This window comes from Chiloscyllium punctatum, chromosome 15, assembly GCF_047496795.1.
Source record: "Chiloscyllium punctatum isolate Juve2018m chromosome 15, sChiPun1.3, whole genome shotgun sequence".
In the NCBI taxonomy this organism is placed as follows: domain Eukaryota; kingdom Metazoa; phylum Chordata; class Chondrichthyes; order Orectolobiformes; family Hemiscylliidae; genus Chiloscyllium; species Chiloscyllium punctatum.
This window is the reverse complement of record NC_092753.1, coordinates 74,591,361-74,619,244: the sequence shown is the minus strand read 5'-3', so window position 1 is coordinate 74,619,244 and position 27,884 is coordinate 74,591,361. Positions and strand designations below refer to the sequence as shown.

Genomic DNA, 27,884 nt, shown 5'->3' with positions numbered 1-27,884 from the left:
AGATCACACTCACTCCATCCCTACTACCGCACCCATGTCCCACTAAAGGCTGATATTCTACCACTCTCTCTAGTTCCTGAAATATCTGCCCTCACTTACTATCACCCACCCCAACACCCAGCACCACGAACCCAGCATGATCCCTGTGCTGACTACTCATTAGACACCTCCCCAACTGCACCAAAAGGAAATAGCTATTCCATCCATTTTTATCTCCCATAAAACCTCCCTCTCTCTCATTCCAGGTGGAAAAGAGCCCACTATAAGGCAGAGAAGAGTCAAGATGGGTGGTGAGCTTCTTCACATTTAGCTCCTCATCTCTTATGTGGAGAAGATTTTGACGCTGATCACCCCAAGTAGCTGACTATGCCATGTACAATCCTCTGCACTGGTATCACAGGCTGCCTTTGACTTACTGGGACATCCTGACTCTTGACTCACTTGAGGACTGCTGACAACTATGGCATATTTCCTGGCTTTGTGTCTGTGTTAAATGACATGACTTGTGAGCATGGTGTTTCTGACTGAGTGGGCAAAGGGCAAAAAGGCAAGGCAATGAATGCAAGGCAGGGATGCTGTAAGCACGCAGGTCAAGTTGGAATGCGTGACAGCAAGTGAACAGGTTGGAAATGCAGCCTGATCTAATCCACGGGCTGGTATCAGAAGCTGCCCTTGACCTATTGCCCTTGATCCATTAGAATAACAGATGCTACTTAAACCTAAGTTGCAGCATTGCCATTCAGATGCATTTTGTAAGTGGATAGGAGATGTATCATGAGGAATAATAGTGGCTAACATATGTCTATGGATGTGGGGTGCATGTGGCTATTGCCCATCGAGTGTGCCCAGAGATGTTGGTGCCCAACGTCTAACAATGGAAGTCTTTTAGATCAAGTGATGAGCTAAGTTTGCCAGGTACCCACACTGATTTCCATGTCAAGAATTCCCAGGATCTAATTTGTTCTGCACATTTAATAAGTTAGGAAAAAGCGTGTTAATGAGGAAGGCATGTGCCACTAATAAACCCGTTAAGGAATAACCATCCTTGATAGGCAACACAGCACTTCCTATTGATAAACTTGCCTCAATGACAAGCTTCTAATATCAAGATAGACCTTGTTGGACTTCTGGTGTAATTCTGCCACAAAATCTACCCATACTGTTCAGGCTCCAATTAAATTCCACCCAATATAACTATTTCCATTAATATATCAATTTGTGTTATTAAATCATGTACAATTAAGCATGATTCATCAACTTCACTATTTAATCCATTGTGTGACCATGCTGTGGCTTTAAGAGGCTATTTTATCCTGTCTTTTTTTTTGAAGCAAGGTTGTAAGGCAGAGGCATCAAGCACTTTACAAAAACTACTAGAGTAAACAGCTTCTGAGGCCTTGAGCGTTTTTTTTTTAAGTTGGAACAGTAGAAGCAGCCTGGCTGGGCATGGGCCAGCTCTCACAGTCTAGGTTTTCTAGTTTTTTTTAGTTTTAGGGTTAGCTTTAAGCAGTTGCTGTTGTGGGCTTGAAGAGATAGAAGTTTGACCAGTCACATTGCATTTGAAACAAGACACTTTCTATTTGCCTTAAAAATAAGAAAGGTTGAGGTGTAGGCTATCTTCTTAAAATATTCTGAGGGAATCTGACCTGATACACAAAAATGACAAATCACCTCTCATAGGTGCTAAGTAAAAGTACCTAAGAAATGGTCATTTTACCAGAGAATATAATGTTCGACTAACCTCCCGATTATGATGTACATCACTACTGTGAGGAGTACGATAGCGACAGCTGCTGATATGGCAATCATTACAACCTGGCTATTCTCACCAGCGATGGAGAAAGCTGAAATAAAAAGAGAAAGAAACCTTGTTCTTTTAGGCAGAGCAGAGCATTTAGGGAGAACAGAAAATACAACAAACACTGCATGAGTGACCAGCTGGAAAAAAAAATGACCGGGTACATTTCATAGCAAGGAGTTCAAATTATATCATTAATTGCACATTATTAACCATTGGCTGAACCTCTGTGATAAAATTACAACATGGTGATCATTTCCTGAGCTCATACCTTTGCAAGCGTACAGCCAATCCTACTGCTGATATTTTCCAGAAATGTCTTTGCAACTGATACTAAATTGATGGATCTTGCTTCTCCCTCCCAGACTAGTTAACTCTTCAAGTGCTTATCATTTCAAGAAAGCTAACTTTCACTTACAGTCTGGACTGGTCTCAAATTCAAACTTGCGACTGGGCATCCCATATCCAGCTGCGGTCCGAGCTCTGATCTGAAACAGGTAAGTGGTCTCAGGTTTCAGCCCATTGATGGTGACATTGGTGCCCTTCGATCTCATGATAGTGTAACTGGTCTCCTGTTCCTGCTTTAAAACAAATTTATGATGATTCAGTTCTTCCTTTTAAGTAACTTTCTCTGTGAGGCACAATTCATTTCATCATCAAAAGCCGGACATTATGCTTGAAATTGGACTTCATTCATGTTTTCCTCCATTGTCAAAGTAAATGAACCATAACCAACAATATTTCCATGTGTGAGGGTGGACATCCAGTGCTAACTTTCATGCGTTAGAGACTCATATGTTTGAGATGAGAACGATTTATATGATACTTTTAACATGGGAAAAACAGTCTGAAGCATTTCACAAAAGGTACAGGTACAATAAGAAAGAATGGATTTCTTGCCAAAGGTACATTTGTGAAAGCTGCAGAGTTTGAGGAAGGATTTACAGGAAAGGAGGGAAGCAGAGGGGTGGAGGGTTCGTGCAAAGGCCAGGCTGAGGGTTAGTTGATTATGTGGCCCAGTAGATCCAGCTTCACCCAGGGTCATGCATGTGCACTTCATCAAGTCTGAGTGAACAATGATCTAAGACTTGACACCTGGATGAATGTTTCTCTTGAAAGCTTTGTGGGTTTTTAGGCCAATTGTAAAATCCCTGTTGTCAGGTATGCCAAAGCAATAAGAGGCTTGGAAAGTATACCAAGCTTTGAGCTTAGTCAAAATGCAGTGAGATGTTATGATGATAATGTCGTCAGGTGAGAGAGTAGTGTAATGGTAATGTCAGACATGGCAGACATCCAGACAAATACATTGGGAACAGGTTTAAATTCCACCTTGGTAACTGGGTAGAATTTAAATTCAGATAATTAGTCTGGAATACAAAGCTACTGATGACCACAACTGATTGTCCCAAACATTCTTCTGGTTTACCTATGTCCTGTGGAGAAGGAAACCTGTCATCCTTACCCAGTCTAGTCTACACGTGTGAGCCAGCCTGACAGCAATGTGATTGGCTCTTAGCAGCCCTAGCAAGCCACACAGTTCAAGGGCAATTAGGGTCGGGCAAGGAATACTGACCTTGCCAGTAACACCTATATCTCAGGTAAAGTTGAAAAGGATTTAATATACAAGGTAAATGAACTTTGATGTGTTGTAGAACAATTATTATTGTTCTTTACTTTCAATATGCAGTTTGACTATCCTTTTAAAAGAGTGATATTATTGACATTAAAATTGAACCTTTAAGTGAAAATCAGAGTGCAGGATTTTCAATTACTTGTGGGAGTGAGGTTAAACAAGTATGGCTCTGAAAATGGCACTTTTGAGCAGCACTTCAATTTTTTCGATGTCTCTCCCTAGCGCTGAAATTTCTAAAGGGAGAGAGGCGATATTGGCAAACAGCATGCCACCAATGAACCTGCTGCTAAATTTTGAAAAACTTGTCCCAGGCTGGAAAGGGGAGGCAGACTTAAATTTTCAGCATTAGTAACAAGAAGGGAGAGGAAGTCTGGAAAGCATTCATAGGGAGCCATTATTAATTGCGGTTCCTGATGAAAAGAGGAGAAAGTGAGGACTGCGGATAATCAAGCTGTACTCCTGCATGGAGTTGCCACTACTCAAACCACGTGGCTTGAAACAAAAACAGAAATAGCTGGTGAAACTCAGCACATCGGCAGCATGTGTGGGAGAGTTAACATTTCATGTCCATTGGCTCTTCATCAGAACTGTGCCTTGAACACAGGTGAACCGAGTGTTTGAGAGTTTGAATGGAAAACTGGTCTTCCACTGCCCTCCCTGTTTGATTTCTGCAGGCAGCAGCCATCCCAGTAAAGGCTGACGTTTGCCTTTTAAAATTATCCTCCAGAAGTACTTTAAGTTTCTTCACCATCCCCATTGCCTCAAATTAGGCAATGAACTGGCCTCAGTGCTAATTAGGACATTTTTCATTGAAAATCTCATCAAGTGACTGACGTGGTACAGGGTCAGGACCTGGATATGGTGCTGCTGTCGACTTCCCTCACGGAAATCTCAGGCCCTGGAAGCAGTAATTAGCTGGTGAAGATGTTTTAAGGAAAATGAGCTGTTCCTCCAGCAAGGAGAGACTTTGAAGTGACTTAAGTAAAATGAAGTACATTATAATAGTGCAGATCCTTACATTAGAGCGTGAATACATTTTTTGGCAATATTTCACAGACTCAAAAATGTTTCTGGATGTTCTAGGATGTAAAAGGTCATGTATAATAAATAAACATAGCGTACACTCATACATTGCTTTCTTTACATGCAGCCAGCTGAACTGATCGACAACAAACATACTAACAACAAACAAGTGGAGGCCATTCAGCCCTTCAATCTTGTTCCACCATTTAATAACATCATGGCTGATCTGATTTACCCATCAGCTCTACATTCCTGCAATTCCCCCAATAATCTTTCATCCCATTGATCATCAGGAATGGCTTTTTGGGTGGCACGGTGGCTCAGGGGTTAACACTGCTGCCTCACAGCGCTAGGGACCTGGTTCGATCCCTGTCTTGGGCAACTGTCTGTGTGGAGTTTGCACATTCTCCCCGTGCCTGCATGGGTTTCCTCCGGGTGCTCTGGTTTCCTACCACAATCCAAAGATGTGCAGGTTAGGTGAATTGGCCATGCTAAATTGGCCATAGAGTCAAGTGCATTAGTCAGGGGTAAATATGGAATGGGTCTGGATGGGTTGCTCTTCAGAGAGTTGGTATGGATTTGTTGGACCGAAGGGCCTCTAAAGAAACTATCTACCTCTGCCTTAAAAATAAGAGCTGGCCCATGTATGTGCCAATTCATCATATTCTTTGCAGTAGTTCCTATGATTGCATAAGTTTTCAACTTAACATGGAATAGTAACATTTTAGCAAGGTAAATTAGTAATGGTGCAATCTCCATGCTCACTGGCAGCGATAGGTGCTGGAGGTTCTATTCAATGAGAGGCTGTGGAAAAAAAAGGACATTTTTCTGCTGCCAATTCTAGGTTCAGCCAGGAGCTTTATTTGAATCATGCACCTTCTTTAGACAAAACATAAATCCATTCCCTAAGACAGACATTCCTCACCCGAGTGAATGCAAAACAACCTCCATCAAAGAAAAACTCCTAACAGGTTTCAGATAAAATCTTTACATCGGGTTATTTTCAAATGAATTGCCACTAATGTTGACATTTGTACAAATGTGTTCAAAACACAGTATAGAATCAGTTTAGTTTCACTGAGATCTTACTCCAAGATAAACACGTGATATCGGCTAATATGTCACACCTTTACAGAAGGATTCTTTTCTAGCTAGCACTGTTGTCCCTTCAGAAAATATTAAATCCTTATATGACCATTGGGTAAATGTGTTAAAAATGACATAGCATTATTCAAAAAAGAGCATGAAGTCCTGCCCAAAATTTTTCTTCAGAAAACATGATGAATTGGTATTACTCCATAGGTTGGTTATGGGTTTCTTCGTTTTCCGACATGACAAGGTGTGAGCTTTTCAGTAATTAAGCATTTTCAGATATCCCAAGGACATGAGAAGGATCCATATAAATGAAAATTGCTGCGCAAATTGTGTGGAAACTACATATCCTCATATATCTTGGAATGTTCTGAAAGCAGTCGCTATATGATAATTGCAACATTTTGTAATATATTTTAGCTTTTGTGACTGCTTGGCATGTAATGTAAACATCACAATTTGCAGCTTCTGTGAACAACACTTTGTATAGATAGTAGCGTTTTACTTTAGTCTCCAGAATAACAAGCAGTAAGATTTCATCTTAAGAGAATGCACAGTAGGCCTCCGATGCCGTTAAACATGAAAACAAAATATGCGTTCTCTTAATTGTGACTGCTTGGCATGTTACGTAGACATCACAATTTGCAGCTTCTACAAATCTTGCAGAATCTGCAGAAATCTAGCATGTTTGTTAGTTTTTAATGAACACAAGCAATTTGTTTGGAAATTCTTGCCATTTCTACCTTGGATCTTGGGTTGCCCCATTGATCTTGGGAGAAATTTGATGCTGCTGTTATTGGTAGCGAAAACAAAACACTGAAACAGTGTTGGAAAAAATAATTAATTGATTCTGAAAGGAAAAAGATGCTGTGAGTAATGCAATGGCAGATTACTTTCGAGATGTGCTTCAGCTTACTGAGCATCAAGCATTGTCCTGGACTCTCCAGGAATTAAATAATGAGATGCTTTAAGTGGGGACAAAATAATTAAGACATCAAATAAAGCTTGTTAGAAAAATATTTGAGATGTGTAAAACAACTGTTTGACTGAGGTTGAATGTCAAGAAACCTCTGGAAGAATTATTTGGCAATTACAGGAATACCTGTGCCTGATGGAATTATCCCAAACAGAGCTGAGATTATTCGTATACAGAGGAACTTCAATTATCCGAGGGACATGGGCAGGGAGTATTTCAGTCGGTTAATCGAATTCCAGATAATCAAATGCCGGATGACATAGTTTAGCCAAGCATCGGGACCTTGCGATCTTGCCAGACAATCCAATATTCAGCTAATCGATTGTCGGATAATCAAGGTTCCTTTATAGTTCTTCCAGAGTTCACTGTCCAAATGCATTGCCAAGGCACTTGGGCCACAACAGCAAGACATCAGCCACCAATGTATGAACATACAAACAAGCAGCAGGCAATTCAGACCCTTCAGCCTCTTCACTAATCATCGGGATGTAACCTCTGAATAACCTTTCCCATTGCTCTTAACAAGAATCTACCCAATTCTGCTTCAAAAAGTACTCAAATACTTTGCCTTTGAAGAGAGAGTTCCAAAGTCTTATGACACTCTGTAAGAAAATAAATTCAACTCACCTTTGTTTTAAATGAGCGACCCCTGATTTTTAAACAGCTCCCCGCCACTCAACTTGTAGATTCACCCTCTCCACATCCACCCCATCAAGACCCCTCGGGCTCTAGTATGTATGAATCAAGGTACCACTTACTTTCCTAAGCTCCAATGGATAGAAGGATAAGCCCGCCCAACTTTTCCTCATAAGGTAATCCTTAATCCAGGTATGAGCCTGGTCAATCTTCTCTGAATTGCTTCCAATGCATATGCATTCTTCCTTAAATAATGTATCCAATGCTCTGCATTCCAGATGTGACCTCATCAGTGAACAACTAAAGCAATTCACCTTAATTTTACATTCCATTACACTCGCAGTGATAATATTTTATTATTCCCTAATTACTTGCTATACCTGCATACTTGCTGGTTGTGATCCATGCATGAGGACAGGCAGATCCCTCTGCATCTCAAAGCTGTGCAATCTCTCACCGTTTCGATAATACTCTTCTTCTTCTTTATTCTATCTGCCAAAATGGATAATTGCGCATTTTCCCACATTATGCTCTGTTGCCAGATCTTTGCTCACTCACTTAACCTAATCTATACCTTTTCATAGCTTCCTTATGTTCTCTTCACAATTTACTTTTCTACCTACCTTTGTATCATCAGCAAGTTTGGTATCCCTATCTTCTGTTCCTTCATCCAAGTCAATTATATAATTAGTGTACTGTTGCACTTCAGCACACTGTTTGCTATATCCTGCCAACCTAAACAAACACTTTTGCCAACTCTCTGGTTCCTGTTAGCCAGCCAATCTTCCATCCATGCCAATATGCTACCCACTACCCACTTTTATTGTCTGCAATAACCTTTGATGTAGCATTTTTGCATACCTTCTGGAATTCTAAGTACGCTACATCCACCAGTACCTCTTAATGCATAGCACCTTTTACTTGCTTGCAGAATTCTCATACATTAATTAAAGCATGATTTCCCTTCACAAAGTCATGTTGACTCTGCCAGATTACCTGAAGCTATCAAACAAAGATTTGGAGATGCTGGTGTTGGACTGGGGTGGACAAAGTCAAAAATCACACAACACCAGGTTATAGTCCAATAGGTTTATTTGGAAGCATGGGGCTTCCTAGCACTACTCCTTCATCAGTTGATTGTGGAGCAGGACCACAGGACACAGAATTTATATCAAAAAGTTACAGTGTCATGCAGCTGCAATATATTAAACAAACTTAGGTGAAGTCTTTCATCTTTTAGAATGGCTTTGCTAGTTTCAGTTCATTAATACGTAAATCCCAGCACTTCTTTTAAGTCACTTTCTCAAGATAATTTCAGGTTTTCGAACAAAATGTGTCATTTCAGCTCAGACAATGTATTAAAGGTGTGAGGTTAAAGTCTGCCAGTGTCCAAAACCTGACTCAGACTGGTTCAAATATAGATTCTCCCCATAAACTTAGATGTGTGTGCGTGCAGGAGAGACAGAGTGAGTGTGTGTATGTGAGTGTGCATGCATGTGGGTGTGAGTGCAAGTGAGAGAGTGTATGTAAGTGAGTGTGTAAGCTTGCTAAAGTACATGTGTGAGTGTGATGGGGTATAAGCCTGTGAGAGGACATCTGTGGGTGTGAGTGTGGGGGTGGGGGGTGGGGGGTATATGTGTGTGCGTATGAGAGAGAGTTTGTGTAAGAGAGAGGGTCTGTGTCAGTTTGTGAGTAATTAGGAGAGTGTGTGTGTGAGAGAGAGAGACTCCTACTTCTATGTTCATAATTTTTAATACTGTGGTAAATGAGTGCTTTATGATTCCTTTAGAACTAGTGAACAAATGAATTTATGTATATACTCAAATGGCATACTTTTTCCCCTGTTAAGACATTTCCTTGAGAGAAAGTGAGTGGCAGATTTTATAACATCACTCTCTCTTTATAAATCATATATTCAAAAAAGCCTTTACTATATCTTGAGTTGAGTTATAATAAGGTAATGAAAAAATGGCATTCTGATTTAAAACAGTAAGATTAAATATGCCCAATTGGTTTGTCAGTACCTCCAAAGAGCAAAAGGCAGGCAAATGTTCACCAAGCAGAACACATTTTTATTTATTTTAGGACTGATGGTCATCTACCTGAACCTTTTATTTTGTTTGACATTTGTGGCTCAATGGGTAGCATGCTCTCCTTTGAATAATTGGCTGTTATGGGTCCAAGTCCCACTCCAGAGAGCTGAGTATAGAGATCTAGGCCATTGATTCAGTGCAGCACTGTCAGAGATGAAGATCTAGATCTTACAGTTTCTGAGTGCTTGGTGACCAGACTTATCCCCAAAGTCCCAGTGCAATCACAACACAGAATTTCCTGGAAAGTCTGAACTTCTGATTACCCTGCACCCTGAGCACTTACAAATAAAGGTCTTTGACTCTTAAAAACACCAACTTTAAAAATGGTTACGCTTCATCTTTCAGAAGCGGCTCAATTTGGAAGTCTAGGCCCAAAATGCAGGGCTCTGTTGGAATGCAAAAAAAAACAACTGGAGGTGGTGCCACAATCCAGCAGTGATTGTCACTCGTTGGACATTTTAGATTGACATTTCTCAGACATTACATCTAGGATTTATCTGCTCTCTCAGCTGGATGCAGAAGATGAAGAAGTTCAGGACATCAGAGGAAAGAAAGCGGTGCTGAATCTAAGTTTTTTTCCTTTATTAATACAATGAATTCATCATATTACTCTGGATACTATTAATCCCACAAGCAGCCACATTAGAACAGATTATCTGGTCATTTTCACACTGCAGCTTTTGGGAGCTCACTGTGTGAAAATTGGCTGCTGTTTTTCTTATACTACATCAGAGACTACACTTCAAAAGCACATTGATATCCCACAGCACTTTACAGACAGTAATGACACAATATAAACACACAAAGTTCTTTTCTCTTCAGTGCTACCTGACCTGTTGATTATTCCCAGCATTCTTGTTTTTTTTTCAGATTTTCAGCATCTGTAGTGTTTATTGTCTTGCATATTGTCTTATAGAGTTTTAATGCAATTAAATATAATTGCTAAGTAAATTTTTTTTACTTGTTCATGGGATATCAGCACAATATGCAAGACCAGCATTATTTCCCAACCCTGTGCCTTCTTGAGTTTCTGCAGTCAATGTGGTGTAGTCACTCCCATAGAAGCTCTACAGTGTGGAAACAGGCCCTTTGGCCCAACAGGTCTATACCAACCCTCTGAAGAGTAACCGACCAAACCCATTCCCCAACACAATTATCCTCTATTTACCCCTGACTAACACACCTAACCTACACATCCCTGAACACTATGCACAATTTAGCATGGCCAATTCACTTGACCTGCACATCTTTGGAGAGCACCCAGAGAAAACTCACACAGACATGGGGAGAATGTGCAAACTCCACGCAGTCAGCTGAAGGTGGAATCAAACCCAGGTCCCTGGTGCTGTGAGGCAGCAGTGCTTATCACTGAGCCACTGTGCCACTCATAATAATTATTTTCTAGTTATAATAATGCAGAATCTCCTTTATCAAAAATTCCTCCATTATGAAAGCAACAAAATTTGATGGTTTTGAGATGCACATCGATACATGAGGTATTAACTTACAGCTCGGGCTTTAAAAGAGATTTGTGTATATTAGGTAACTTAGTCACAGGAACTCTTGAACAAATGGATACTCTTTGAAATATCTAGAGATAATTTCCAAATGTTTGCAATGTTTTTGTTTAGCTGCTAATCATTTTATCAATTTTTAAATGTATTTTCCCACCTTCTCATAGAATTTGACCTCGTAGTCCAATATGATTCCGTTCGGATGTTCCGGCTCCTGCCAAGATAAAGAAATGCTGTTTCGGGATGTCCGCTCCTTCTTAACAACAGTGACAAGGGATGGAGCTGAGAAAGAGCAAAATAGAGTGAAAAGAACAATTCACACTTCATATGGCCGAATTGCTGGATGATGATCAACTGCACAAACTTTGATTGTTTTTTCCCCTTCCTTAGTCTGGGAACACAAAGTCATTTTGATTATTCCCACTGCTGAAATGGTTGACATCAGCTAAGTGAAAAAATACCAGGGACCAAACCTGAGACAAGCCAGACTTGGATGGATCAGTACACAACATGCAGTGCATTTCCCCAATGAGCAACCAATGGAAATACAAGGCAAGTATTTCTGATGCAGGATTAATTACATATATATATATATATATATTTAACTTTTCTTAGAACTTAGGTGACCCACCAATCTTCTAGTGTTGTCCACTCAACGGAATGTATTATCCACTGGCAGCACATATCACAAATACTATTGCACACTGCACAGCCCTGTGCCAATGTTTGTATCCAAAGCAGTTTCTAATTAACACCATTCTTGTGGCAAGACTAGGCAGCTGGAAACGTTGACTCTGAACATACTTTGGAAATGATGACCTTAACAAAAGATTAGACTAAATTTCACAATATTTAAGCTCCTTCAAGTGGAGAGTACCACTACTGTGAGCAATCTGTCAGAATCCTTAACCAAACAACTGGTGTGCATTTGGTCATGAAACTCACAAACATTGCATATGCCAATGTAAAGCTTTGCCAACATCCGACCTGTCTCACAAATGACAGTCTGCCCAATGGCTAACCTTTATCCATGCACTCACAACATTGTAGTACAAAATGTGTTTAAATCATAAATATGTTAAGTGTTTCTTATTCTGAAGGGGTCAATGGGCAAGCCCAATAAGGAGCTACAGTCTTTCGTGTTAGAGGATATGCTTGATTTAAATTTCAGCAGATGCCACATCAACCCTTGAATCATTTTTGCAACAATTTCTCAGAACTTTCACCTGTATCTTTCTTCCACAGGAGGCTTCTAGTTTCCTGAAAATCAACAGCTTTCTGCTATAAGAAAGCTTGCTTCAATTAAATGTTCTTCCTTTGTGACCACTGCAATCTGATCAAGTATGGGGCCCAAACATTTGTTCATCCAAAATTCACACTTCATATGGACAAATTGCTGGATGATGATCAACTGCGCAAACTTTGATTGTTTTCTTCCCTTCCTTAGTCTGGGAACACAAAGTCATTTTGATTATTCCCACTGCTGAAATGACTGACATCAGCTAAGTGAAAAAATACCAGGGACCAAATCTGAGACTATCCAGACTTGGATGGATCAGTATACAACATGCAGTGCATTTCCCCAGTGAGCAACCAATGGAAGCACAAGACAAACATTTCTAATGCAGTATAGAAAACTTTTCTTAGAACTTAGATGACCCACCAATCTTCCAGTGTTGTCCATCGAGTGGAATGTCTTATCCACTGGCAGCACATATCACAAATACTATTACATACTGCACACCATTTTCCAACCATTACTTAGAATGACAGAGTCTATCACATCTGAACATTGAACTCAATGGATCCTATTGGTGCTAATACTCCATGCAAGTCACCCTCCACTTTACTTATCTCTTTTCATCCAAGGTTGCTTTGTCACCCAAGTGTGCATTAAACCTCCCCAAAAAGTCATCAATGCTATTTCCTTTAAACATTCCAAAAGGCAGAGAGTTCCATTTTAAGACCACACTTATAAAGTTAAAAATCACACAACACTAGGTTATAGTCCAACAGGTTTATTTGGAAGCACTAGCTTTCAGAGAACTGTTCCTTCACCACCTGAAGAAGGAGCAGCGATCCGAAAGCTAGTGCTTTCAAATAAACTTGTTGGATTTTAACCTAATGTTGTGTGGTTTTTAACTTTGTCTATACCAGTCCAACATCGGCATCTCCAAATCATAGTGTTGTATAAAGAAATTATTCCAAAACTGGTCTGTATACATATCTTACGCACTTTATTGCTGGACTCATACACAAGTTTCTCTACATGTGCCCAATATCTCATAATATTAAAGATTTCTTTCCTTAGTCTTGTTTTTTCCAAGCATAGAGCTTCCACATCTCCAATTTTTCTTGATAGTTCCTAGTACTTGCTAAGTAGGATGTGTTATTTTCAATATCTTTGGTTCTGACATGGATTATGATAAGTAGTTCATCTCCCTCAACTCAATGAGTTAATCTCTTTAGATTTCTCTTCTTATAGACAGCCACTCAGAACCAAGGATAGCTTTCTTCTACTCTGGAATTGTGTAAACTAAGGTGACAAACTAGTCCAATACCAATCAGCACACCAAATTGCAGGACAGTCTTTAGCATGGTCTTTCCACTGTTTGAGTTTGGCTTGTTGGAGCTGCTTGAGACGACGCACCTTCATGGAAGCTTTTCTGCAGTTTGGGTGATCTTGGCCATTTGTTGACGGAGATGTTGTATTTCTCAAGAAGGCTTTGAGAATATCCTCGTAGCATTTCCTCTTCCCTTCTGGTAAACACTTACCACGATGGAGTTGAGAGTTGAGCTTATTTTGGTAGTCTTGTTTCCAGCATGCAGAAAATGTGGCCCACCCAATGCAGCTCATGGACAGTAACCAGAGCTTCAATAAAAACTGAAAGAACTGTGGATCTTGTAAATCTGAGACAAAAATATAAATTGCTGGAAAAGCTCAGCAGATTGAATGAGGAAGGGTCCTCAAAACTGAGGAAGGGTCACTCAATCTGAAACGTTAACTCTGGCTTCTCTCCACAGATGCTGCCAGACCTGCTGAGTTTTCCAGCAATGTTTTGGCACCAGCGCTTCAATATTCAGGAAGTGAATGCAAGGGAGGACACTAACATGGGAGTGCTTGACTTGCCATTCAATTTGCAGAGACACCGCTATTTTACTTCTCCAAAGATTTGAACTGTTTGTTGTATATTGTTCATGCCTCAGATCATACAAGAGAGCAGGTAACACTATACCCTGTAGACCATGAGCTTGGAGTTTGGTTTGCAAATGTTCTGTTCCTCAGATGGCCAGGAGCTACACTGAGACAAGAGGTAAGTGGAGTAGGCACATAGCAAATCGGTGGACCACCTGTTTGATTTTGGCTACTCCTACCTTCAAATGTATAAAATCCAGTGCTGTCGGTCAACATGGACAAGAAGCAAGCATTGAGAAAATAGCTTGGCTTTGTGATTTCCTTTGACAAAACAGAAATATTCATCTAATTAGAGCTGACTTTGCACAGATCAGCTCCATTACAGCTTCATCAATACATAGCAAGTATGCAGAGAATTGTTTGTTTGCCCTGCTTTTAGAATAAATAGTAACTTAGTCACTGTCAATATAGGAGACAAGGTAGTAACACAGGCATCTCTTTGCAGAGATACCTTCAGGCTGTTGATAATTAACTTGCTTACACTAGGAAATCCCAATCAAGTTACCTCAGAGTCAGTACCACAGATTAACGTTACACTCACATCTATCTTGAGTTTGAAGGCCTGAAAGACTCCAAATAGGCATTATATAAACTGTAAAAATGTCAGATACTTCAAATTAGTCCATTTTGCACAAGAATTTACATGTTTCCTATTTCTGTCATTTTCATTTCTGATATCAGACCAATAAATAATGCTATTTCCATCACCAGCACAACTAGCCCTCTTCTCAGGTCTTGTTACAATGAATATACGTGCACATTTTACAGTGCATGTAACTTTGAGACAAAACAGATGTGGCTGAATTGTCAGCTTGTAGCAGTTATAGAATCTGATTAATGCATGTGTTTTCCTCAGGCAGAATGGGAATCGAGAACTTGAGACAGATTGCTGTGAATATTACTTTGCAGTTGGCTATGTGGCACCTGGAGTTTAGAATCTTACCTTAAACTAAACTGGGAATAAGGAGATTTGCAGTGGCGTTTGGAATTTTGAAGACTCTAAAACCGGGCAGAGGGATCTTCTAAATAAGCCTCACCTGATACCATAACTACCAGCATCTCTTCACCACCCACTTCAACCTTAAACTTCCACAGTAAATAGATGATTTACACATGAAGCCCATTTAGGTCACTGCAAACATAGCATGAAATGAGTTGCTAATCCTGAACAGAGGTTTCAGAGATTTGGAGCATATTTGTTCAAGCCACAGCCCATTAACATAGCTTTTCTTTTCCACTAATTACTAATTTAATAGCAAAATGGAGATAAACAGATCCACATGGTATAATTGTTGAACATCACATCTCACAGAAGACAATGTTTTAGTCACTGGACCGTGACAAAACTTACACATCAATATATGTGGAAAGCATCAGACAAGAGTCCTTTGTGGAAGAATTACTGAAAAGTTGAAAACATTGAGTACATACTAAATGGCTAATCCTAGAAGAATAATAGTTCCGACTTTGCATGCAAGTTGCTTGTAATGGATTGATACGGTTGAGAGGTTACTTCAAAAGACAAGGAAAATATAATCATATTCACAACATTGACCAATCCAAAATGGGATGTAGGTTTAATTGGTAAAGTTTCTACTAGTCTGCTGTGCTCAGTCTTCAAAAGTAAGAAGGGATTATGACAGGATTATGTTGTGAAAGAACTAGATGCGTACATTCTACAAACTTTTCATGACAGTCATGAAAGCAATTGAGAAAAGATATACTTCTCAACATGATCAGTTTTCTTATGAAGTTGTTGTATTATTCCAAAGTAAGTAAGTAAGTAAGTAATAATTTTATTGTAAGGGATCATGCTGACTACATTGAAGGTAGTTTTTTAATTGTTGATTCCAGTGTATGGCAAAACTCCAGATATTTTTCACAGTAAACACAGCAAACAAACACAACTCACTCAGAAATAATTCACAACATCGCTATAACAATGTTCCGTTTTGAATTGTATTTGGAATTGTTTGAACGGTGAAGTTACAGTGGTTTTAATTTTAACATTGATTTGTTTTATTTCATCAAATCTTGCTTATTCCAGTCAGTAGAATGCAACAAATATATTCAACTATTTGACTGATGGACTATGTACCGATACATCCTGTTCCATGACAGGTATTTCTACATTGCATACTTCTAAGATAAATAAACTGTAACATATGTTAGTTTTTATTTGTCAAGCTAACAAGCCCTCTATGAAGATGTTAAAACATCAGTAATGATGTTTGTTTTAAGACCATATCCCCTTTTTCAGGATGTGGTATATCTCACTCTGGCACATAGAAATAGTTTTTTTTTAAACTTAGGAGTCTGGGTTTCCTGAAATCTCAGCTCCATCATTACATTTGGTGAGGAAGCAGAAGATAGGAGCCAAAATCTTCAATACTTGATGTATCTTTTGGTTTTCAAGTTACCAGAACCTCAAATTTCAATTGTAAACTCTACATTTAAAGTATTTAATATGCACCCCATTTAGATTAAAAGAAAATACCTTTATTTGAAAACACAAAGAAACATCAAGAATAGGAAAGGCTACTCATACCAACCTTGATCCTGTATATGTATACATTATTACAACAACTTGCTGTTTTATTTTAAAGTGGTTGAAATTTGTGATCTTTGTAATGAAAGGGTTAAAATGTGCATCAAAAGGTCTGTTTTCCTTCTTACGTTAACAACAAAGGGCTTTATAAAGTTGTTGTATTATTCCAAAGTAAGTAAGTAAGTAAGTAAAGAGGATGGGACGTAATACAAAATAAAATAAGAAAATGCTGAGAATGCTCAGCAGGCCAAGCAGCTTCAATGTTGCCTTGAGATCTTAATGCTGGTTCTCTCTGCATAGTTGTTGCCTGACATGCTGAGTATTGCCGGCAGCATTTGTTTACATTTCAGATTTCCAACATCTGCAATATCCTGTTTTCTGATTCATATTTAATACAACGTGACTTCAACCCACAGAGCACACCATCTGGCTCATCCCTTTTGTGCTGACTGCTTTGTAGAGCAATATGCGGTACCTACATGAAACTGCATTCCAATTACATGGGCAAACGCTGGTCCTTCAGAATTTCTGTATTGACAATTTGAATGCCGTTTAAACAATATTCTGCTTTTCCACTTTTACTACCACCCACATGATCCTTCACTGACCACACTGTTGATCAAGGGGACATAAATTTAAGGTGAAGGGTGGAAGGTATAGGGGAGATGTCAGGGGTAGGTTCTTTACCCAGAGAGTGGTGGGGGCATGGAATGCGCTGCCTGTGGGAGTGGCAGAGTCAGAATCATTGGCGACCTATAAGCGGCAATTGGATAGGTACATGGATGGGTGCTTAAGCTAGGACAAATGTTCGGCACAACATCGTGGGCTGAAGGGCCTGTTCTGTGCTGCATTGTTCTATGTTCTATGTTCTATCTATTTACTCTAGCTGTAGAGCCCAGAGAAACTCCCAGGACCAGGACAAAAGTCGGAAATGAAGTTGTTTCCAAATCATGGTTCTTGGTAGCCAGTGCTGAAAATATGTTGCTGGAAAAGCGCAGCAGGTCAGGCAGCATCCAAGGAACAGGAGAATCGACGTTTCGGGCATCAGCCCTTCTTCAGGAATGAGGAAAGTGTGTCCAGCAGGCTAAGATAAAAGGTAGCCAGTAGCAGGAACATATTTTCAATGTACTAGCAAGTCCTGCAAATTAATTGAAATGCTTGATCATCACGTACAGTTTATTTCTATTAGAAGTATGCAATGTCAGGAACAGGATGTATCAGTACATAGTACATCAGTCAAATAGTTTAATATATTATTTGCATACTACTGACTGGAATAAGCAAGATTTGGTAAAACAAAAAAATTCAATGTTAAAATTAAAATCACTGCAAATTTCACCATTCAAACAATTCCAAATAGCATTTAAAATGGAACATTGTTATAGCGATGTTGTGAAATATTTCTATGAGTGAGTTGTGTTTGTTAGCTGTGTTTATTGTGAAAAATGTCTGGAATTCTTCCATACACTGGAATCAAAAATTAACAAACTACCTTCAATGTAGTCAGCATGATCCCTTACAATAAAAGTATTACTTACTTCTTTGGAATAATAAAACAATATCATAAGAAAACTGATCAGGTTGAGCTTCCATGATTATCGGGCAATGTTTGTAGAATGTGTATATCTATTTCTTTCACAACATAATCCTGTAATAATCCCTTCTTACTTCATCAGGTAAAATCATACTTCTGTAGTTTAAAGTGAAAAGAAAGAGCATTGTAGATCACTGTAAGTATTCAAAAAGGAGGTAAGTGGGTTTTTGAAATATCAGGGAGTTGAGGACTGTGATGAGCTGGTGGAAAGAAGAGTTGAGCATGCATCTCCCAGGATGTTGGTGCAGTAGGAGGAGAGTTGGTGGAAGCAGTTCATATTCTGAACCCTCCTCTCACAGAGAAAACTGCTGGTTGCAGGAGGTAGATACCTGCCATCCAATATGGCATTTGGATCTTCAAGCATCATGAACTAACTCCTTTCCTGTTCTGTTGCACAATTGGCCATGCCTCTTGAGTGTGCATTGTTAATTGACTAAATATTATCACACACAGAATTCCTTTTGAATGAAAGTTCTGCTCCTCCCATTCTTACTGATATGAGGATTCAACCCAAAATGTTCAAATCTTTTGATAGCCTGCTTTTGTCCTTTTCATAGCTGGTAATCCCGACCAGTTGTGTAACATCTACAAACCAGCCACAGCCTGCCAATGTGAAAATGCCTCATTTCTCTCCACTGTGCATCTCCTATTCATGATAGTGCATTGGCCGGAGTTGTCTGGTCAGCATTGGAACCTCTCTTCCTGGCGCAGATCCAACATTTTAAAAAAATCTTCCAATTACTCTGCTCAAAATTCTAATGGAGGATCCTCAGAATTCAGTTAATGAAGAAAATCTCAGAAATATCAGTGACATCCCCCCAAAAGCCCCTATGGTTTTAGGTGGGAAGTGGGTAGGATGGTAGTTTTCATGGAGTCAGGAGTCAATGCATCAGGAAGTCTGCAGGGTCTTGGTGCACATTTTGAACCAATATCCAGTGTTTGAATTTCCAGAACCTGGAAGATTTGGGCTTCTATTCCCAACTCCATGAGTCCTTATCTTACATGTTAGCTTTTGTATGGAGCCATATTGAATGCCTTTTGAAAATTCATATATGCAGCAGTCCCTTTATGTCCCTTACTAGTTACAGTCTACAAAAACCCCAGTAACTTTATTGAATAGGATTTACTTTTCATGAAAACCATCCTTGGACTAAAGAATGTTTTGGAACAGGAAGAAGAAGCACTGTTATGATTAGGATCCAAAATCAATGATACTTTGACAAGTACTTCCTGAAGATAGATGTCAGAATTCACACTAAATTGATCCTTGGGTCCTGTTCACATATGACCTGTGAGCTGTAAACATCAACTAGACATCTCAATGAAACTCAGTGGCCTGGCTGGTTCCAAGATGAGCTGGAGCAGACAGAAGGTAAATCCCAGAAGCAATAGGAATAGGGAAAGGGAGACGGACTTATCCATTCTTCTAAGTCTGATTATATGGAAATGAGGAGCAAAGATCATTTTAAGGACAGTAAATTTTCCAAGAATGGATCAAGAGCAATTCAGTGCAGCATGCCAGCTGCAAATTCTGTCCAGGTTTTGCCAAAATTGGCATCGGAGTTTTGAAACAATCAGTAAAGCTTCTGATGGATAGGTTTTGCTTAGCAGTCAAAACACTCCAAAGATATTTGGAACACGGTAGATTATGTCCAGAAATTACACTTGTCATTTTTGTGACATGGACCAATTTGCCGGTGTGTGGTAAGTATACTATACTGTTTATACAAGTGAGAAACTAATAGCAGTTTACTAAACACAATAAGTACAATATAGTTAGTCAAATAAGTTTACAGAAAAGTAATCTAGTTTGAGCTTTTGAATCATTTTAGGCAAAGCTGATCATTTGTCCTTCAAGTCATCACTGACATTGTTGTATATGAGCAAAACTGATGAATCTGCCTTTTCTTCTCAACTTTATAGAGTTTTCTTACTTTAGTAAAATACAAGATTATAATTAAAATAATTAACACTGAGGCAAAGTGTATGATTAAGAAGACAAGTTCTTAAACATAGTAAATTCTCTCAAAGTTTCTCTCATACTCAAAATTCTCTCTAGTGCTTATGGATGGTCTAATGATAAACTTATCCATTAGTTAGGCTCAGTTTTTGAATAAATATATTCCTACAAAGTTTATACACCTATTAAGCCCATTCTTATATTGAGTTAGTTCTCTGTCACACTCTATAATTTCAGTTATCTATCCACTCATAAAAACATTTTTGTTAAAGAAAGTATTTTGCCTGATGACATTCCTTTATTGTAAATACAGTCAGCAGTTTTCCTAATAAATTGTTTTTCATCATGAAATGCATGAAAATATCTTCCAATGTAAGTATGCAAGAGCAAACTAAACAACATTCCTGCTTGCTGCCCACCATTGCTATCATACGAAATGTTTCTTGCCTCTCTTTGTTACAGACGGCTTCACTTGAATTGGGACAATAGTAATGAAACCTTAATATATCTGTGAACTTTCAGCTAATGCACATTTTTTATAGGTGGTTGCTGGAAGTGGAAAGTAGGGAAATAGAAAATTAGAAAAAGGAAGCTCAGGGAATAGAAAACATTCAGGAAACATGTAAATGTCAAAGGTTAAGTTGGAAGCATTGATCCAGAAATGAAACTGAGGATGTGTCATCCTGCCCCATCTCTCTCACTGACAGTCACCACTAAATCTCAGTAATGTTCATAGTAACAACATATTGTGGACTATGTTCTGCTTCCATGTGTTAAAATATGCCCTCTAAACAAAGAATCTTATATTTCACAACCTGAGGTGTACCTACGTACTTTGTCACCTGTGAGGCATTTTTAAAGTGCAGTTGTTTTAATGGCAAGCAATTTTTGCACAGCAAACTCCCACAGGCACCAGTAAAATGAATAAGCAAATAATTCATTTTCTTCTTATTGATGTTATCTAGGGGACAGACAATGGCCAAAATACCAAGGCAAACTCCCTGCTCTTCTTGAAATCAAGCCATTCCATGGTTTAAATTTTCTTCCAACTACAATGGTGGATTCTTTCTGTTTTTTTTTCTACATAGGAGCCCTGTAGTCCTTGACCGTTTCATGTATGAGGCCAGACAGTGAGCATAAATAGGCAACGTAATTGTGAAGGCATCACAGATAAGACCATTCCACTCTCATAAGACAGACATGGGGCAATGAATTTGCTGCATTTTACGTAGTAAGTTCCATTTGTACAAATAAGGTTTCACACCTGAAATCACTGGGATTCTTGCAAAACATCTGTGAGGCATTAACATTTGAGCAGGACTGTGGGAGTCTGCAATCAGGAAGGTGGTGAACATAGTCTTGAGTGAAGGGGATTGTTATTGTCTGGGGAAGAAGGGTACAGACTCACAATTCATCAACCTTTGTGGCTGTTTCTTTTTTAATGGAGAAATGAGCTGACAAGAATGGAATTTATAGAATTTGAAACCTTAAAAAAAATGATTAGTTTGCTTGTAGGTAAAAAGGAGAGACAAAGTGCTTTCACGATGGCGTGTGAGTGCCTCACTGAGAGAAAAGGCAGTTTTCACCCCTTTATAATAAGGCAGACTTTGCTTTTCTAATATCAACAAATGCTTGGAAAACAAGATATATGAATCCATTTGTTATGTTTCTTTTTTTGGTTTCTAGCTTCCTGGTATGGCCTCTCTTGCCACTTAACATCTAATCACCACATCAGCCTCTCCCCTCAACCAGTCTGCAAGGACTTAAAAAAAGTTTACATTGAAAAGGCTACCCCTGGATATCAGCAATGGTGCAAAATTGCAAACCACAAACATCATTCATCAATGATCCACCAGTAAGGCTTTTAGAGCTATTGCAGCTACTGCAGGAACTTGGTAATGGCCATTCTTTTTTCTTTTGTGGCTCAATTCCAACCATATTCAGTAAAGCTACATGACTCAATGTAGAGTACAACAGCTGACATGGCAGGGGTTAGGCAAGCTCAGTCCAACCCTATCTGCACCACCAAAACTCTACACCACTGAAGGGGGAATGATATTGCCAGCCCAATCAAAAGCAACCCAGACAGAAATCAAGATCCAATAAATTGCTTCAGTCCTTAAACATATATTAACACTCAACGCATGTGCATGCATCAGGAGGTGGAGAAGTCAACATTTTGGGTCAACTTTACTTCCTGACGCTGCTTGGCTTATAGTGTTCTTCCAGCCTCCTGCTTGTTTACCTTGGATTCCAGCATCTGCAGTTTTTTTTGTCTCTAACTTCTCACAAAAGCACAGAACCAATCTGCATGTTGACTTTAAAACATCTGTACTTGTCTCAGGCCCAAGAAAACATAGTGAAAATGTTTAAAGTGAGATACTAAGCAAATTTTACCTGAGCATATTGCTCTGGCTGTTAGGCCAAGGGGAAAATCTGCAAGCTTGCAATGGCACTGCTGTTTTTAACACCCAACTGTCACGAGTTGGAATATCATTATCAGGTTTAAGAAGGGAAGAAAAACAGATTGGTTTGAAATTGTTGCTGAAATCTATGAATTTATATGGACATGATTCACTCGTTAAAGTCAGATTGCACCTCTTTTGAAGATATTTTGTAACAGGTCAACCGCCCTCCTTCATCAAATTCTTTTCCACCTTACTTAGGGATTTCAATGCTAAGATTCCCTTAGATCTCCCGTGGCTACAACCTGGTCAATAAATCAGATGGGCTGCACTCAGATCCTCTACCTTGAGCAAATCTGACAGTACTTTGATTGATGTAATCTCATCCATTATACTCAACATTCCCTAGTGACTCAAGATGTTGAGTGGATTGGAAGGGTATTTGCAAGTGGTGGCAGTCCCATGGATGTGCTGTCCTTGTCATTCTAGATGGAAATAGTCGTAGGTTTGGAAAGTGCTGTCAAAGGAGCTGTTTTGAATTGCTCAACCTGCAGCCCCACCAGGAGCTAAGTTTAGATCAGGAACTCAGCATGGTCAAATTTTATTAATACTTTGGTAAATGTTCATTGAAGAACATTGGCGTGGATCAGCTCCATAAATAGACTAGTGTAAGCAAAGCTCATTTTACACATTGAGACAAGCCTTGTAAATGTAGTAGCGATTTCCAATCACCCTGAAGGCAGCTTGATGTGCTTTGCTTATTGTCATTCTGAATGGGTACAAAACACATAAAATCAGTGCCTTGAACTTTTAACAGTTCAAAAATAAAATGAACAAGATGCTGTGCACCTTGGAAAAGGAGATCCAGTGACTGGTTATTTCTCAGATCAGCTTTCAAACCAGCCTTTACTCTTCCTGCCCGACTTCAGATTTTGCATATCGTTTCAGCAGACTGCTGCATTTATAAAGAAACATTTTGTCTGCCATGCTTCCAGAAATAAAAACTATCCTTTGTCTTCCTCTAGCTGGAAGTTACAACCAATCTGAAAAGTTACATTTTTATTTATAGCTGGGCTGTTTGATTGTCAAAAGATGTATGCCCTTATAAAGTGAACACTTCTAGATCCTAAACTGAATGCGCTACAGCTGTAATAACAGTCAGTGCAGCACAATCTTACTATATCATATCATTAGATTGCTTTTAATAATTTGAACAGCATTTTATGGCCACCTATAGGGGGAAAATCCATATCAAGCAATAAATCTCCCCTTCATCATGTAGATTAAAAATAAAGATTTAGTTACCCAGGAAGATGATCAAAACATTCAGGAGCTGTTAAATTCAGACCACACCAATATAGGCGACTGCTTTATTGCTACATGAGAAGGGAAAGGCCACAGTGAACTTTCTCCCAGCAATAAGATAAATAAAGATGGCAACTCTGTGCAGTCAGTGCTGAGATCTGTCAAATGTCAATTGAGGTCAGGGAGAATGTCCACTTAATGTAGCCCAGCTCTAGCAAGGGCTGCGGCATTTTTTCTTTTTACAAAAGGATTATGTGTCAGACTAAATCAGATATGGTCTTTTTCCTAGAGTTGGGGAGTCCAAGACGAGAGGTTGAGATGAGAGGGAAAAGATTTAAAAAGGACCTGAGGGGTAACATTTTCACGCAGAGGGTGGTGCGTGAATGGAATAAGCTGCCAGAGTAAGTGGTGGAGGCTGATTTACAACATTTAAATCTGGATGGGTATATGAACAGGAATGGTTTAGAGGGATGTGGGCGAAGTGCTGGCAAATGGGATTCGATCAGAGTGGGCTGGCTGGTAGGCATGGCCGAGTTGGATTGAAGGGTCGGTTTCTGTAATGTATGGCTTGATATATGTCACAGAAAAAAAGCCATTCAGCTCAACCACTGACTGCCGGTATTTATGCTGCCTTCATGCTCCTTTCATCCCATATTTTCTTATCTAACTCTATTGTCATGAGCACTGATTCCCTCTTCCCGCAAATTCTTGCCAGTTTCCTCTTAAAAGCATCCACACCATTTACTTCAACCAATCTCCCTGGCAGTGTGTTCTGCATTCTTACCACTCTTCAAGTATAATTGTTTGTTCTGAGTTCTCTATTAAACTTCTTGGTGACTATCTTATATCGATGGCCTCTAGAAATGTTCTTCCCCAAAATTCTCTCAAATATTATTAGTGTCAGCGATAAAATTAATGGGTATTGTCGTCCAAGCCTGCACAAACACCTATTGAAGGCAGCCGTCTTGCACTGCCCAAACACATTGAATCATAGAAATTAAAATAGAAAGAAAACTGAAGACGTTTCTTCATCCTCAGTGTCAGCAATGTCTCTGCAGTTAAGACAGAATTTCCACTGCATTAATAATCTCTTGTAAATGCAACATAAATTAAACTGTACAGTGACCTTGTCATAAGTTATTTCTCAGCAACATCTTCTCAACAGCAATTAGGGACAGGACAGAAATGTTGGCCTCGCCTGTGGTGTTCACTCTCCAGGAACAAATAATCTAAAATGTCAAACTTACAATGAAGTAATTTTTTAAAAAAAGAAAAATTTTCACTTAGATAAACAACAGTGTGATGGTGAAGATTCATCAGGGTTTGATTTTACCTTCAGCACACACTTTCGGTCAAGACTATGAGCTCAAATGTGCTGCAGGGAATGTTCTGAATGTTCTACTATCAGCTGAAGTCAGATTCATGGCCTCAGTTGTTTTTGGTTCCAGAGAATCCCTTCAGTGTGGAATCAGGCAATTAGGCACAACAAGTCTCCTCACCAACCTCCCTAAGAGTAACCCACCCAGACCCATTCCCCTACCTTATTACTCTACATTTACCCCAACTAATGTACCTAATCTACACATCCCTGAACACTACGGACAATTTAGCATGGCCAGTTCACCTAAACTGCACATCTTTGGATTGTGGGAGTAAACCAGAGCAGTCAGAGGAAACCCATGCTGACACAGGGAGAGGAAACAAAATCCACACAGAGGCTGGAATCGAACATAGGTCTCTAGCACTGTGAGACAGCAGTGCTAACCACTGAACTGCTGTTTTTATCCATCCAAGGCAGAGGCTGTTATTCTAAATGATTTGGTGTGATATCTAATAAGACCAACCCATGATTCAGTTGGAATGATAGCTATAGTTCTGCCTTAAAATCAGACTGGTGTGAGCAAGCACCTTACCAATTGGATGCTACGCTATTTCCTACAATGGAGCACCTTCCATCTCCAGCAACTGAAAAGGTCTACGCATAATGTGACTGGTTCAGTTTCATGTGGGAGCATTCTCACACTATTGTTCAAGGGAAAAGTTCATTCGAATCCTTGCTTGCTCTCTCAGGGGGATGTAAAAGATCCATGACACGTTTTCAACAAAGGGTTTAATCTCAGTGTCTCAGTCAATATTTATTCTGCAGTTCTGAAAAATATGCCATCTGGTCTTTATCCACTTGCTGTTTCTAGAAGCTTCTTGGTTGCTAATTGGGTGTTGGCATTAACAAAAAGTTACTACAATCCAAAAATGCTTCATTTGTTATAATGTGATTTCTGATGTTCTGAGGTTGTAAAAGAGACTTCACAAAATGCATGCCTTTCTCTTATTTCCTCTGATGGCTATAATCTGAAACTGCGAACATGTTCTCATGATTTAACCAGAGTGATTGACAAAGAGGACCCACCCCACTTTTTAATTGCATTTGTATTCAGCTTTTAAAATGATGGTACATTCATTTTAGGATTGGCTTGGTACTGGAAAAGTACTTCTTTCTGAAGATCAGAATGGGCAGAAACCTTTTGTCACAAATCCACAAACAGAAAAGAAGTTGGGAATTAACTGGTAGCAATATTAACAAGAGCCATTTAAAAAAAATATATACATACGAAAGTAGCTTCACTCTTGGACTGCAATGGTTGTCAATGTTAGCTCACTGCCACCTTCTTCCAGACAACTGGCTGTCAGTGAGGCCCTTGTTGGTGAATGAATAATCAGAAAAATAAAGCATTCTGATGCCTTTGTCGAAACAGCTTCTCACAATTAATGTGCTCCTTTAGATGTTGGAATCCAATCACAGAAGAATGGATTCCCCAGTGAAAAGGCACCGGGACAGGGTGCAATGGATGTAAATACTACTTCATAATCAACCCTTCTGAAATTCCAGAAAATGTTCTTGTGTTCATTGGCTGTGTTCAAGAAGCTCAAACAGTAAGAGGTGGGGTTGCCTAATTTCTTTCTTACCCTATGTACTACAAAGAAAGTTTAGTACTCAGACTTGATTGACAGCATTTGGTTGTGCAAGCTGACAGGATTTAATATAGTCATGGAATTGCCAGATGCAGCACTTAAAAGTTCCCTTTAGGATAGGGTACTGCAACGTTAATAAAGAATGGATAGGAAAAGGATAGAAAAATGAAACATTCGATTGGCTCTCTTGCAAACTTATACATGTAAAAATGTCTCTGTCATCAACATTTACCCTGCACAAGCAAGTGAGGAGCAAGAGGGATTCATATTTTTGAGAGTTACATAAAGACGTGCATTGACAAGGAAAGTGTTGGTCAGTATCTTTACACCCAGTGTGAAAGCGCAAGGCTCCTAAATAAGTAAATTAAAGCATTTTAATCACAACAATTATCAATTTGTTTCAATTACTTAAAAATTCATTTTGCACGTGCAAACTTTGAAAGGTGGGAAATCATTCCAAAATAATTCAAATCGGCTGCAAAGTCAATGGAGCACAAGATACAATTAATATTTACCTAAAGTTTACTCTGCTGACAAGATTACAAATTAAATACATTGATTAAAGCAGTGGTGATGCACATGGTTGAACATTCTATTTCATAGGAGATCATTGGAAGGGGTTTAAAAGAGCAGTTCTCACCAATGTTACATTCCTGAATGTATACAATTTAGTGGAAGGCATCTTTCAAGTGCTGAAAGAGGCAATAAAATAAAAAACAGAACTTCCATTGTTGGTATCCAAGGATAGCTTCTAGGACATTCGTAAAGTAAGTCAATGGTTGAGACTCAAACTGACTTGAGTACCATTGCTCTTGACTTGTAATTGACTTGGGTTGGTGACATTCTTCAGTCAGAAAAAGAAAGCTGTACTTTTTTACTACAGCTGATCAAAAGTTTAGCATAAAGAAACTTTGTGGAGTCCGGCACAGATTTTGATCTCCTTCTACCTGATCCTTCTCAGTGCCACCTTTGCTTCAGAGACTGGACTGACAGATCAGCAGCAGTGATTGGTCTAACATCTAGTCAAGCAAGGATGGTCCAATCAAAAGGTTCTCCATTTTCAGTCTTTCACTGACCTCATATGAGGCGATCTCTGCCTGTCAAAATACTCCCAGCTACAGGATACAACTCCAACTCAAGT

At 39.2% G+C, this 27,884-nt stretch overlaps 1 protein-coding gene across 2 annotated transcripts in view; it reads right to left on the bottom strand.

Annotated features, from left to right (window-relative positions):
* The window catches only part of epha3 (eph receptor A3), a 244,619-nt gene that overhangs the window by 56,365 nt on the left and 160,370 nt on the right, over positions 1-27,884 (bottom strand). The window contains exons 6-8 of one of the 2 annotated variants that reach the window (XM_072585485.1): positions 10,923-11,047; positions 2,217-2,379; positions 1,742-1,844 (exon numbers count right to left, since the gene is read on the bottom strand). In XM_072585485.1, the coding sequence (XP_072441586.1) occupies positions 1,742-1,844; positions 2,217-2,379; positions 10,923-11,047 (391 nt within the window). The remainder of the gene's footprint in view (positions 1-1,741; positions 1,845-2,216; positions 2,380-10,922; positions 11,048-27,884) is intronic. The other variant, XM_072585486.1, reaches the window with a different exon arrangement.